Source organism: Papilio polytes, unplaced genomic scaffold (assembly GCF_000836215.1).
Source record: "Papilio polytes unplaced genomic scaffold, Ppol_1.0 DF824169.1, whole genome shotgun sequence".
In the NCBI taxonomy this organism is placed as follows: domain Eukaryota; kingdom Metazoa; phylum Arthropoda; class Insecta; order Lepidoptera; family Papilionidae; genus Papilio; species Papilio polytes.
In genome coordinates this window covers 5222689-5238682 of record NW_013525035.1, presented here as the reverse complement: position 1 = coordinate 5238682, position 15994 = coordinate 5222689, and the positions used below count along the sequence as shown (strand labels likewise).

The following is a 15994-nucleotide window of genomic DNA, read 5'->3' as shown; positions in this document are numbered from 1 at the left end:
GTAGTTTTTGAGTTATTACAATAAATACAAAAATGCAATACTTTTATCTTTATAATATTGGTACAGTATTATTTATAGTATATTACCTTATAGTTATTGTTGTTATGACAGGGTGGGGGTTGTTTCTTTTCCCTGGCGTAGACAGCGCACGCGGCGAGAGCCACGCCCACGCCTACCCCTACGGCAATGCTGGGCTGCACTCGAAACGCCTGCTCCCGTATCTTTGTCAATATGGCCGGCATATTGTACAAATAATTTTATAAATTCAATTTAAATATATCTAAATTCTTCATTCATTTATCCTTAGTAGAGATTTTGTTTACTTAAAATGATTCTTGATTCTTTTGTTTACGTGATTGTTAGCCTGTGCTTCATTCGTTCGTCCATTTTTCTGAAAAAAAAAAGAAAAATATGTTAATTTACTAACAACACTTTGGAATAAAGAGATATATTTCTTATCTTAATAACTAAAGGCAGCAGTGAGATGCGCAAAACGGAATAACAAAAAGCAATCAGCCATGTACCGACCGACGTACGAGTGGTAAATGCGTACAAAACTTTCAAATGATTGCTTTATTGGTTGAACACCGCCAAATTCCCTGATAGTACTTATGTCAGCCTCTACTCACAGTGTTAAATTATAAATGAGACATACTTTAATCAAGGTAAAGTATTTTAACCTCTTTTTTTAATAGGGGGAATGCGTTACGCATACCAGGTGCCTTGGGGAAATACACACAGGGTATGTGGGACTCTCTCCACAATCCTGCCCAAGAGGGAAGGAACGTGGAGTCTACCCAATAAACCCCCTCAGGTTCCCTCGACTTCTCCGTTCACCGGGGCATGGCCACTTATTAATATTCATTACACACCCCAATGATGATGGTTGTGGACCTCCTCAACGATCGTTCAGCCTCAGTTGTGCGCGGGAACCCGTGCGCGTCCTCTCCATCTCATACTAGATGGGGACCTCAAGTATTTTATCCCCTAATCTACATTAATATTATAAAGAGGAAAGATGTCTAATTTTGTATTTTTGAATGTATGGAAATATCTCAAAAACTACTGGACCGATTTCAAAATTTCTTTCACCACAGAGCTACGTTATCACTGAGTAACATAAGCTACATTTTAACTTTTTTCTTAATTTCACTCGGGCGAAGTCGCAAGTTTTTTGTAAAATATGTTTTCATTTTTCATACTAAGGTATAAAAGTTTGTTTAACGTAATTTTAACGACTTGTAACATCACCTTGAAGTATCGCAAACTCATCGTCAATCATTTTCGACAAAAGAATCTACAAATTACATTTATACGTGAATTTTGTATTCGAACCTTGTAGACGACCTTACATTTGCATAAATATGCAATTACTTGCTTTTGCCCGCGACTCCGTTCGCGTAGATACAAAAAGCAAATTAGATTATGTGTTCTTCGAGACTAGACTACATGTATGTTAAATTTCATCGAGATCCGTTCAACAGTTTAGGCGACAAACTCTAGCAAACATACATCCTAAACTTTCGCATTTATAAGTAACCGAAACTCTACCATATCATTTAGTGGAATGTCCTGTCTATTCATTTATTAAAGGTCTCTGGTTCCAAATGAAAATGTGCAGGTCATTGAACTCTGTCAAAATCCACTAGCAAACTACACTTAGTAACCAGTTAACAAGTGAGGTAGACCAAAGTTTTCCTTAAAACTTGGACCAAAAAAAACAAAACGTGCCGGTTTTGCATTGAATGACAAATACAAAAAATTATCATCGTTCTCAATATCTGAAAAAGTAGTGACAATAATGTTTTTGCAAATATTATAATGAAAACCCACGACATAACAAAAACAATTGACAACTTATAATGTATTTGAAAGGAAAATACCCACAACAGGGTTCATATTCATATGCAAATAGTTCGTCAACGTGACATCAAAAACTTGTCCTTTTTATAAAAGGCTACTCTATATAGCCTAAAAAAGTAACTTATCACATCTGTATACTTACAGATTTATTTCGTGTTTAGAAAATTATATCAAAAGTTGATAAAACAGCATAAATAATTCCGGATTTAAACGCAGTCATCCTCAGCTCACCCACTTCAGGATATTTTTTTTTGTGACTGAATGGCCACTGTTTGCCTTGAAAAGACATTTACAGATTCACCGGGCTTGAGGTGGCCGAGCGCAAGGCGCTTAGCCTAAACCTCGTTTATGAGTAACTAAGCTCGAGGGCTGCCTCAGGAGCCTCGGCACGAGCCGTTACTTTGTTATAATTACCGGATTGGAAAGAATAAAAGACGTAATGCAATTGCACTGTCACCTTTTATTTAGGGAACATAGTACCTATGAACATCATTAAAACATAAAAAGGCCATCAAAGAGGTAGCAGAAAAGATTTGTATTTTAGGATGTTTGCATTGAAATAATTACTGGGTCGATTTCAAAAATTCTTTCACCATTAAAAAGCTACGTTACCGCTGAATAAGACTATACTTTATATTTTTTTAATTTCACGTGGACGAAATCACGAGCAACAACTAGTATGAAATATACATGACAAAAGCTATGAGGAAAACAATTTAATGACACAATAAACAATGTAATGATACAATTAGAATAACAACAATGGTGGATGCCATTTGTTATATGCAGTTATTACGAGATACATAATACTTGACGCCAGGAGATAAAGATGCAATAAAGAATAAACGAGAAATAACATTTTTCATTATTGTGTTAATTGTTTAAATAGACATGTATTGTAATGCGAAAAAAAAATATACAGACGAATTGAGTACCTCCTCCTTTTGGGAAGTCGGTCAAAAAGGGACAAACACATCTTACTAATATTATAAATGCAAAAGTTTAGATGGATGTTTGTTAGTTTGTAGTCTAAACGGCTGAACGGATTGCGATCAAATTTGGCATAGATGTAGAGCATAGCCTGGAAGAACACATAGGCTACTTACTATTGTTTTTTTAACACCACGCGGACTGAGTTGCGGGCGAAAGCTAGTACATAATAATGTTATCAATATAGATTTCAAGATATAAGCTTTAAATTCTGATTCTCATAATTCTTTCAAATTAATTTACAGGTTAGAACTTACGTATTATTTAAAATGATTATAAGAGCGGACACATCTTTGACTAAACTATCGCACGACAGTTGTGCGATTGTCGATTATTTTGCAGCCAATTCAACTGTTTAGTTGCACAAATAAAAATCGATTAGTGTAACCATATAAACTCAAAGAGATCAAAGCGCGACTAAACAGTTGTGCGATAGTTTAGTGAAATGTGTGGCGCGACCTTATAAAATTAGTTTTGTTTGATTAAACGTTTACCTTTATTTCTTTAAGTTACAAACCTTTACAATCTAGCAATAACACAACAAACGTATTTCCTCACTTTGTATTTTAAATTATTTTTATCATATTTCGTTACATTAAATCTTAGAGCAAAATCAACACGTTTTTGTCAATTCTTTTTAAAGTACAACACATTTATAACAATACGGAATTTCCCATTTTAGAATAAGTGATTTCTTTTAAAAGATATAAAAAAAGAACACACATTTTTTCTAACATATTTTTAGCCTTGTATTAAGTAAAAAAATGGGATTCCCAAAATAATTTGTCAAATACAAAGATATATGGTTAAGGCCATGTAAGCCAACACTTCTAATATGATAACTTAAGCACCATAAGGATAGCAACAATTAATTATATTAAAGTCGGTGTCCATTGGCAAAACGGAGAAAATCTAAAAAAATATGTAGAAATCCTTACCTATTTTTTCACATATTCACTATATTAAATAAAGAACTTGTTTGTTGTATTTTAGTAGTGATAAAACAATCTTTATTTTAAAAAAAATCTGAATTTTATTTTTCAGATTGTCATTTGATAAATTACTGCCTTCAAAAGCTTTTACTATGTCCTTCTGTTGCAAATGGCAAACGTTTAAATATAAATTATATGATAATTCATTCATATATGAGAATTATTAATAAACATCTACAGCATTACAATCTCTTATAATTGTGAGAAAATGACGCCATCACAGACTTCTACAATTCTTATCAAAATTACAAAAAATTGATCAAAGATTAACGTTATTCAAAAAGAAGAGACAATCAAATAACTTTTTACGTCTAAGTAGCATCTAAATAACTTTAGATCTAAACCTAACTTGAATCAGTCTGGCTACACCCGTGGTTACCACATGGACTGTAGATCTTAGCAGCCTTAAAATAAACGCGGTATAAAGGAATAAACTGAGCAATATTGCTTACTGTAAGTGTGCACTTGGACTTCATTATAAATCACAATTTTGTACCTATTGCTTAAAACAAACTTCTTTTAATAATATCACTTTAAACTGTCGTGGTTTTTACAAATATAATGTTCGTAAAATATTGGTTTCTTCAGCGATTGGATTGTTTTAGCTCCCGATATTTCGGCGTTGCATGCGCCATGTTCACGGACTGACTGAAGTGATGCGGTAGTGTGAAAAAAAATCTAATCCTGCTAAGGAGCCCGTATCTTACGAACATTGTAATTCTTTTTGACCGACTTCCCAAAAGATGGAAGTACTCAATTCGTCTGTATGTTTTTTTTAATTATGTTTTTTTATTAAGCCATTTAGGTGTTCTATACATGAACTAAATTCACTCCTTCAAGTAGGGTTCATTTTATAACTTCTCGAGTTCTTTGTCACAAGTCTTTGTGCTTTTGTGGTTCCGCATTTTAAATGATGCAGTCACGAAAAAAACAATGAGTGATGATTAATATAAAAAACGAGTCATTCAGATTTGGGTTGTCAAAGGATAGCAAATGCGTCTCAAACTGAGCAATTTGGCGAGTTTATTTAAAGGCATTGCCTAGTTTGATATTAAATAACAGTTTTTAGCAAAATCTGCTAAATATTGGACATAAAATCTCAAAGAATATGTTGACGCAACCGGACGATTTTATATAAAAATATTACTTAACCAAATGAGCAATTTCTAATCGCTTACCATACCAAATACGGCTATGGTTTTATATGTTATGATTTTAATCTATTTAAATAAAAACACTAATAATTTATATAAATAACCGGACAAGTCAAATAAATCGTTTCAAAACCAGTTTTACCTAAAAACTTGATCAGTTTTAATCAGATTTCAAAAATCGACCGATATAAATTACTGTGGACCTAAATTAGATCCTTGAGGAACTCCGCATGTACTGCCGAGGACACTATTTCCTATCCATCTCATTGAAATGCGCTTACAAAAATAGTCTACAAAATTGTCAGAGCATCTAAAACATGCATAAATCATACATTTAGTGACAACAGTCTTATATTAGATCGTAAAGATGCAGTTCTGACAGTTTTAACCGAATCGAACTGTTAAGTGGGCAGCCAATTTAATTCTTTGTACAGACAATGTGCGTCACCTTGACCCTTGTAGCGTGATTCACTTTATACTCGAATGAAAATAAACACGACCTCCATTCGCAGCGGCCAGAGGATGTAACTATAAAACGTGATGCACATTATCAAAGGCTTTTGTTAAAGACATCGCTCCCACATGGTTGTAGAAAACTTTACTGTCACAATATTTTTGAAATATGCAATTATAATAGAGAACCAAACGGATCACCTAAAGTTAACCTTAATTAGGGAGTTTTTCTTGAATGAAATAATTTGCTTATAAAGATAATAAAAGCTCCAGTATTGGCTGACCTAACATACCATTGTAATAATGAGATACTATTATTGCTTGGCTTTTAAATATATTTTTACCTCAGAATAATTTAGTATTGACATATGATATCTATTATGCATTTATAAATGTCAACGAAGATGCAGTTTTAAAACATTTCAAGGCAGCAAACAAGACGCATTAAAACTTAATTTATTTGTTTCTAAAAATCATCTTAAAATCTGCAAAATAAAAGTTTGTGTAGAATTAAATAACGACTGTGACTCAAGCATATATAGTTGTTGTTCTTGACACTTTGACTACGTCTTTTTATTATCTTCATAAGATACGATTATGTTCACTAGCTTTCGACCAAGACTCCGTCCGCGTAAATTAAAAAAAAAGTATATGCCTCTTCGTCAGTGCAAAATACAACCTCTATGGCTGACAAGTGTACAGCCAAAGAGATTGCATACTGGCCACCGAGACATTGCATGGTTTAACAAAAGAAGAAAAAGATAGACGCATACAAGAAGTCAAGATGTCGCAATATAGTTTTATTAAAATAATTGTGAATATTTTAATAGTTTAAATAAAGATTTTTTAGTTGGAAGAAAAGTTTTGTTTTTTATTTTTGGCTGCCGCGATGTCAGTAACAAAATATACACTCATCGAGATCTGTTCAGCAGTTTAGGCAGCAAATTCTAACAAACATCCATCTATAGTTTTCTAAAATTAGTATAGACTAGCTGTTCCCGTGCGACTTCATTCGCATGAAATAATGAAAATTGTTTTATTGATTACATTTGTCAAATTCAATTGCAAATGTCAAAATGGCGAACATGACATGATGACTAAGCATGGCAATTATGCTTCCTTGATGTTGGCTGCAACTTATGGTCTCTCTCAAATTAGGGTTTTTGTCCAAAACATTTACCCCCTAGGCGTGAAAATATATAGCCTAAAGCATGACGTAAGTGTAGAATTATTCAAAAATATGCTGTAATTGCTGACATCTTACGCCACAAAGTAGTGTGTGTTTACGCTTTATTATAATAGTATAGGTTAATGATTTCAACATCATACATAGAGTTTCTAAGTTCAGTATTAAATTAAAACCTCACAAGTGCGGGTAAATTAAATATGGAAGACCGCTAACCGTATTACTAAGAACTCGTTATTGCATCGCCAAGAGGTTTAGCATACTTTCTTGCAAGTATGTTATCTTGTGTATTAGAAGTTTTAACTAACGTTATTGACATATATGTATATTAAAACAATAAAGTCCCTTCTATTTTTTCTTTATTCGTTAAAAATATAGTCTACTACTATAAAACACTGTGACATATATATTTTTAAACTCTTTCATACTTGAATCATGGTTATTAAGCGTAGGCCAATTTTGTCACTTAGAGATAGAGTTAAAACACGTTTAAACTGGACAGTGTCTAACTATATTTTGAGAGAAATTGTAGTGTAGTAGCTACACTGTTTACTTGTGTCATGGTGTCATACCAGCAAGCCAGTCGTATCCGAGCCACCGATAGGAACGGACGTCCCAAGCATACGGTACAATAATAATGAAGGAATCTATGGAATCTACTGCGAAACCATCGGATCCAATACCTACAGACCTTTGACCTCTTGCTTAATGTTACAAAAAACATGCCTAGTAGCAATTTAGCAATGAATATTAATCATGTTGGAACATTAACATAATAAATTAATAAATAAAATACGAGATCGTCTGTCAGTAAAATGACAAGTCCATTCATCTTCTTCACATTGACGTCAATGTAAATAATTGGCAATACGTATGCCGAATGTGTGACAATGTTGATTAACTAACGACTCGAGTGAGACCCTCGAAAGGTTAACTGACACCGGTTTATATCATACTAATATTATAGAAATAGAGGATAGTCTGGAAGAACACATAGGCTACTTTCTTTTGTTTTTATTAATACCACGCGGTCTGAGTCGCGGGCGGGAGCTAGTAATTGATAAAATAAACAATGGGACCAGAAGAGCACTTGCATTGACATAACACACATAAAAAAAAAATAAAAAAAAAACATACCGTCGAATTGAATACCTCCTTCTTTTGGGAAGTCGGTCAAAAATAAATGAAGAATAAAATTTACAAAAAGTACACAGCCCAATCAATCATGGTACAACATCGACCGAGAAATGAACGGTGAAGTAAAGGAAGAATGAACGAATGAAATAATGGATGAATGAACACAACAAAGAAAATGTCTGTCAGAAATTAAGAATTAAATTCTTATTCTTTTTACAATTGTTTCCATCACCTAGACCCTGAAAAACGTCGTGTGATAAATTTTCCAAGAGCAGATAATAAAGACGCAGAGCACGACAATCGTATAATTGATTTTATTAGCTTCGATTCATTCAATCACGAGATAACAGCATGATAATGTAACATGGAAATACTACACGAGAAAAGTAACTACACAATACACATGTATCTGAACTTACATTAAATTCAAACTAGCAGGACATGCTCAAATTAATGGACCTCAACAATATCAAATTAAAGCAATAACACTAAAACCTAGCAAATGACCACTGTCCTTGAGGAAGAATGCAAATTAAATGACACTTTTATATTCAAACAGCGGTCATACGATCGGCGGGAACACCAAGGTCATAGACGTCCATGGATATCCGCAACACCAGAGGAACTACAGCGTTGCCGGCCTTTGAGGAAATGGTAGGCTCGCTTCTTGACGGATCCCAAGTTATACTTGTTTGGAAATACCGCCGAGGACACTACTGGAACATATCTCTTCTAAAACGTTTTCCTCGTTTAATAATGTTTTACGTCTACGATCATTGTATGTACGTAATCGTCACAGTACGTGAGGGCAATGCGTGACGTCAAAGCCTCGTTAAAATGTCTAACAGCTAGTATAGACGTGAGCGATGCTAGGATGACTGTGTAGGGTTGTCACCTCTTGGGGTTTCAAAATAGCCAGTTACCCGAGGACAGAGGAAAGGACTTACAGAAAAATGGTCTCATTAGTTTTAATTTCCTTATAAACAAGGGTAGAAAGTGGAAGAAGACTCGAAATTCGTCTACGGAAGATATTCCACATGGTCGTTGGCCGTCATTCTTATTTGTAGTCAATGTTCGATTTGATTGTTGACAGCCCTATACTTGAGTTATTGATGTGCATTATCCGGCTCAAAGGACCAGACTCCATTAATCTACCAACAAGACACGTCGATGGCTGTTCGATTTGTCTTTTTAAAGCAACCAAAATAAATTCGTTATGTTAATGTGTGTTACAGTCTGAATACTTAATGAATTATTTCTATTCTTCAAGTAGTTTGTTTAATTTTAATGCAGTTTTAAATATAATTGTTTTTAACATATATGTGTTAATTATGTTTAAAGGTTGTAAAATATAATTAATAACCAGTATCTATGGATGATCATAAAATGTTTATATATCCTTTTCATCGACTGTATATTTAAAAATATATGTCAAAGTCAATCAAGCATTGTCTATTTAGCCGTGAATTTTCAACGCTAAAAGATTTTTTTAATGAAAAGAAGTTTGAGAGTAGCTCCGGTGGTAAACAAGTAAGGAGTAAAAGGTTAGCATGGTATGGGCATGTTATGAGGAGGGATGAACCTCATGTTACAAGAACGTTAGTTATAAGTGTGGTACACCGGTAGAGATAGACGTAGAAAGAGATGGATTGCGTGAAAGGTAACATGATCAAAAAGGGAGTGATGACTGAGATAACGTATGATAGTTATTTGGAGGACAAGAACCTGTTGCGCCGACCCTACGGGAGTAGGATAAGGAGAATGATGATGATTTTTTAATGAAAGGAATGCAATGATATTTTTTCTATGTTTCGTCAATGGAAGCCGACGATAATAATTAAATACAGATTAATATAATCTAACATTGAAGTGCAAGGTTAAAAAAAATAGAGGTTATTAGTACTTTATCAGTAAAGGATAATATTCGATATCCGGGAGGTCTATGGAATATTTTTAGACATAATCTATATTCGGAATTATCGTATAAAGAATTAAGTTTAGTTTTTAATTATGTCAATCTGTTAATGAAAATGTCACATAGGACTATGTGTTAAAAACAGACATGTATTGTAAAGGTTACAGTATACTCATATTAAATGCGAAAGTTTGGATGGATGGATATTTGTTAGTGTAGCCTAAACTGCTAAACGGATCTCGGTGATTGTCATAGATGTAGAGGATAGTCTGAAATAACTCATAGCCTAACCAATTTTGTTTTTGTTTAATTCCACGCGGACGGAGTCGCGGTCAAAAGTTAGTATTTACTTCGAAACATAAATTATAACAGATTAGAGTAGACAGTCTGATGTACTTCGAAACAATGTTTAATGGCCGAATAACAATATCAAATATCAGGCGGCACATTTATTCTTTCACCGTTTTTACGGTGAAAGAATAAAGGTCGGTCTAGGTGAACCTAGACACCGTTACTTATTGCCTAAACACTGTTTAACTCAGATATTTAGTTAAACAGTTATTCCATATTACGTTATCGATCTTGCTTAACTTAAATGCAACACAACTTGCTAAGTTAGAATAACACTGGTATTTCTATAAAAAACATTCCTCTCTTTTATTCTCTTTGATAAAACTAAGATAGCTATATATTTTTGTTCAGTTCGTTTTGTATTACAAACTCACGGTTACTTATGATTCACCGACTATAAGGTTTCCGTGTACAATTAGATTTAAGTTTAATTAAATATTAAAAAACATACTCAAGTACATTCTGACTCATACTGTCGAACAAAGAACTACCAGTTGTAGGTCATCCTTCTTGTTTCCTTCTAATATAACAGAGACAACGATATTTTAGTAAACACGCGGTAAACGATTTGAAAATGGAACGAGTGATCATTGTTTATTAAAGCTTAACTTTCACCGAAGCAAGATGAGTTTGTTTTTTTTTTGCTGCGTAAAAGGCGATGGTATGATTTGTGCCAGTTGCTAGCGAAAGCTTATGCTTTCTTTGAATGTTTAAAAAGAACTAGAGACTTGAGAAGTTGCGTATAGACTAACTAAGATAGAAACCCTATTTCAGTGACGTCATACTGAAACAATCTTACTAATATTATAAATGCGAAAGTTTAGATGGATGGATGTTTGTTAGCGTTTGTAGCCTAAACGGCTGAACGGATCTTCATGATTTGGCACAGGTTTAGAGCATAGTCTGGAAGAACACATAGGCACTTTTTATCCCGAGATAAGTTACGGTTCCCGCGGGATTCATTAATTTAGTTTTTTAATGTTTACTCGATCATTCTGCAACGGTTCAACATATCTTATTGAAATTTGGCACAGATATAAAACAAAGTCTGGAGAATACATGGGATAAGCTTCATCCCGGAGGCGTCCGGTTCCCGAGGGATACGCAGCTTTTTGTAATTAATATAGTTCGTATGTTTTCTAATACCACGCGGACGAAGTCGCGGGCAACAGCTCGTTTTAAATAAGTAAGCGTCTTAATAAGGCCACGTTTTAAATCCAAATTCCATCGAAAGCGGCGTTTAAAAAACTGGGTGTTTTAGTAGCTTTTCAGTCGTCCATAAATGCCTTTATCTTGTAATCTATCTAATAAGATCTGTACTTGCCCAACGTGTGACCTATTGCCACATACCAGCTACGCAACCAACACTTTTATGATAGGTCTAACAAAATTAAACCGCTATTAAATGTTGCTTAATTATTACGTTTTGTAAGTTTTTAGAAGACATGTGTCAAATTTAGTAAATGAAAATAAGATTTGAAAGAACAGAAGACCTTTTGAAGTAGTTTGGATATCAAATCTGCAACTATAAGATGGATTTCCATTGCAGATAGTCCAACAAAAAGATGTTATTTCAACGAAAACCGAGGATTATTTAATTCTTTTTGCACAAATATTACATCTGTATGTTTTATGAAGCTGCTTTTTATAATGAATTTTAAACTTAACGATTAAAAATGTTGGAATTCACTTTTAATTCTGGCTTTTTTCTCCTTATTTACTTCAGAATCAGTTTTCAAGGTATTTTGTAAGAAAACAATCTTATATTTATTTCAATAATTTAAATCTGAATAAGGCACTATAGGAAAGGTTAATGACTCGAATTTTGTAAGGCAATTAAAAAGAGGGTCAAATATTTCGTAACATATTCTATGAACATTTGAAGCACAAAATATTTTAACCCTTTTTTCCAAAAAAACTATTCAGTACTTTACAAAGTATCTTATACAAAGAGTTCCCATATGTTGTCTTTTATTTAGGATAAGAAAAGGACAACAAAGTCTTTCCACGTGTTTCTTCAACACAATCTAGTTACCGCTTATCTGTTTTTAATTTATTTAGTCGTTATTATGTTATTAGGTATATCATTGTCCGTGATGAATCAATAATTTGATGTGATCATCTTAATATTATCGTTTGTTCTTGTGTAAACCTTTTCATACAATTATCGTGGTCACTACTAAAGGCAAGAACTGCTCGCAATTTTTTTGATTTTGTGTTCTTTCAGACCGTTCTATACCTGTGCCAAATTTCAACAATATCTGTTTTGTTTTTATAGCACAAGGTAGCAAACGAGCGAGCGGCCACCTGAATCCACCAAAATGGCGAAGCGACCGTTGCCCATAGACATTTGCAATAGCGGATGCGTTGCCCACCCTTAATCGAAGGAGGAGACGCACATAAAGAAGACATCCCCTTCCTATGTGTCTCCGTCACCGTCAAATCCACGTTATCTTTCCTTCCTATTCTTATGAAAGATGGGAAGGAAAAGAGACTAAAGTTGGGCGTCTGGCACCACACTATCAGACGAAATGTGGTGTTTCTCCCATTTACGTCTGTCTTTTATGTGGTCATTCGTGCGAAGATGTTAAAACGGACTCTACCACTGTTGTTAGGCTGTTCTGGTTATACGTAGTAACAAACGATCATTTACTAAACTATAGTATTTATAATATTAGTAAAATTAACAGTAAATTTACTTTCAAGTAACAATACTAAGTAAAACAACAGTACCAACTATATCTTCTATACACTAATGCAGTCTTCCGGTAGTCTAATTTGAATTTAATATTTCCTTACATGAAAAAAATCTACAAGAAGGCGCATTGCCGAAAAAAGTCTGTACTTTCACTCGGCCGAGCGGCAGGGGGCGTTGCGGGACGCGGGGGTGAGGGGAGCGTAGAAAGTGCGCCAGTGATCCCGGGCAACATAATTACCGAGCATGTGTTACACGCTCTCTCCAATGGACAGCACATTTCTAACTTCAGCACTGCATCCATCATCCGTCTGAGGTCAATCAGTACAGAACACTAATCACTCTTTGATCAAATTGATCCGATCTTAAAAAACTATGACAGTCATCAACCATTCTCTTGATGAGGCTTCTGTTTATAAAATAAGTATTTTTAAAACTTAAAATTGGCTAATTTTCTTACAAAATAGGCTTAAAACCATAAATAAGTTTTTTAACTTTCAAAATCAGAATTCTGTTTTAATTTTCATAATTTTTAAAACCAGATACATAATCTAAGTCTCATTATTCTTGTGTTTTGATTTTATTAAAAAGTCATAGAATTTTCAACTTATTCATACTAAACCTTGAAACAAACTGGCATAGTTTTTAACTCATAATAACAAATCACTATCTATATTCAAACTCTAGGGGTAGCCAGATATAAATTTATTTTCCGATCTTCAAAAGAATCTTTGTAAACTAAGGTACGAATGTTACATTGTCAGTTTGTTCGTATGACCTATACATTAATTTTCGCAATAAGATAATTTAAAACCGATAAGTCAAGGTTTATGCAATTTATCTTTCTAATTTAATATTTTATTATTGCAAAAATATTCAAAATTCTCTTACTATTTGGACCTTGGTAAAAAACAAGATATATTTATATGATAAAAATCCAAAAATCAATGCATTTGAATACTTGTTTAATTCTAATTAATACAATGGACTTGCATTAAATTTATTCAATAGACAAAGCAACATATTTTTAAAATAAAATGAAAAAAAAACGAGGAAATACTGGCAAAGAACTTGCCGAAAACATTTTCAATCGTAATTAAAAGCAAAACAAATAATTACAGATAATAAATTGCTTTCCAATTTTCGTACAGATAAAAACAAGCTTGATGTAACAAACGATAAAATGCGACCTTCATTTTACAATACACCTAGTTAAATTATGATGACACTCACCGATAATGCCGCAAAAATATATTCTCACAACACTGAATCACTAGCACTGTTTAAACAAAACAAAAACACAATTTTAATTACAACAAAGAACACAAACACGTCCACACACGGCGGCGGCGTGGTCCAAACTGATTTGTAATTCTGTTCCGGAGAATCACACCACTTGACTGGTAAATCTGAGCTGCCGACGCGGAAGCGATTATAAACTCTATCTCCTAAATGATAAAGTCTATAACCAATCGTTAAACATAAACTGCTGTGTCAAGAAATTTTAAGTGGAATATAGCTACAAATTAAAAGTCCATAATAATAACATTGATTATTGTAAAAAAATTATAGTTCCGCGTTGATAAGGTATCTAAGAGAATATTGGACTAACACATGATGTAACTTAGTATGTAGGCAGAAATACAAATTTCATTTTTTTTTATAATATAAGGTGGCAAACGAGCAAGCGGCCACCTGAATCCACGGAAATGGAAAGCGAACCCTACCCATAAACATACGCAATCGCAGATGCGTTGCCTACCCTTAATTGATGGACGAGGAGACGTACATAAAGAGGACATTTCCCCTTCCTATGCATCTCCTCCACCATCAAATCGCCTTTTCCTTCCCATCCTCTCCTCTTAAGAAAAGGGTGGAAGGGGAAAGGGACTAAAATTAGGCCTCTTGCACCACACTCATCTGACGAAACGCGGAATTGCTTAAACTTCAGGCCTGTTTTCTGTGTGGTCACTTCTCTGGCCTCATCCACTCATACATCTACATGCTCGTAGATTAGTCACTTTTATCCCTTTTTTTTGGTCTCATTAAGATAGACATAAGTTTTCAAGTGTCAGTTACATTTGACAATTCATTTGTTTTTTGACTGAAGATCTCTCATGAAATTGACAACGAAGACCCTCGTCATTGGTTGAGAACTTAAGTAACCATGGCAACCCTTGCTGGTAATGGCTTGTAATTTTTGTCCCTTTCTCTCAAAGCAATTTTTACCAATTAATACACCTTGTTAAGTTTGCGTAAAAGTATATAGCCTAAAGAATGTTGTAAGTGTAATTTTATTAGAGAAACGGAATTATTTAAAATATGCTATGATTTATATCTGTACTATTATAATAAAGCGTAAACACACACTTGTTTGTTGCCTAAGATGTCAGTAATTACACCATATTTTTGAATAATTCCTTTTTTAATAAAAAGCCCTACACTTACGTCACGCTTTAGGCTATATATTTTCACGCCATAAAACTTATGGGGTAAATATTTTGAATATCAACCCTAATGTGGGAAAGAGACCATAAGTTGCTGCCAACATCAAGAAAGAAAAATTGCTATGGTTTGTCATGTCATGTCATTTTGACATTTGCTATTGGTAATTTGACAAATGCAAGCAATAATATAAAATTTTAATAATTGCTTGCGGATGAAGCCGCACGGGCAACAGCTAGTAACTAAATAAAAGTGTATTTATAAACGCTTTATTATTATAGATTTAGTTTTTGGTATTGTTTTAAAAATCTGAGAATACTAGGTATAAGGAAGTAACGTTTGTCAATACTTAAATATTAACGAAACAAATATATAATCAGCTTCTTTTCCTTGTAACAACAGAAATATTAATTTTAAAAACTTACCAATCTTGTAATTTATATGCTTGAATATTTTGACACATCTATGTGAAAAATCTTTTTAAATATATGTACATATATTACAAGAATATTTAAATACAATTAAATAAAAAAAAATAAAAATAAAAAAGCCTTTTATTCCATGCCATAGTTTACAAAAGTTTAAAAAAAAAAATTGAATGGTACATGTCTAATTATTGTCATTTATAGATTCGGTCATATAATGTTAAACCTAGTTTCAATAAATAACCAAAAATGTCCTAAATACTATTTTTTTTTTCTACAAATTATTAATCTAAATTTTATTCAATTTTTTTATTTAAATCTACATGTCATATCTTTTGCATGGACCCCTCTCAGGTGAAGGCCTCCTCCAAAGATTTCCACTTGTCCC

General features: G+C 33.4%; 1 protein-coding gene across 2 annotated transcripts in view; it reads right to left on the bottom strand.

The window, feature by feature from the left end:
• The window catches only part of LOC106111350 (ATP-binding cassette sub-family D member 2), a 54237-nt gene that overhangs the window by 12653 nt on the left and 25590 nt on the right, over nt 1-15994 (bottom strand). Inside the window, exons 1-2 of one of the 2 annotated variants that reach the window (XM_013293390.1) lie at nt 13970-14114; nt 87-391 (exon numbers count right to left, since the gene is read on the bottom strand). In XM_013293390.1, coding sequence (XP_013148844.1) covers nt 87-242 — 156 coding nt within the window. In that variant the 5' untranslated portion in view covers nt 243-391; nt 13970-14114. Of the gene's footprint in view, nt 1-86; nt 392-13969; nt 14115-15994 lie in introns of those variants that run through there. The other variant, XM_013293391.1, reaches the window with a different exon arrangement.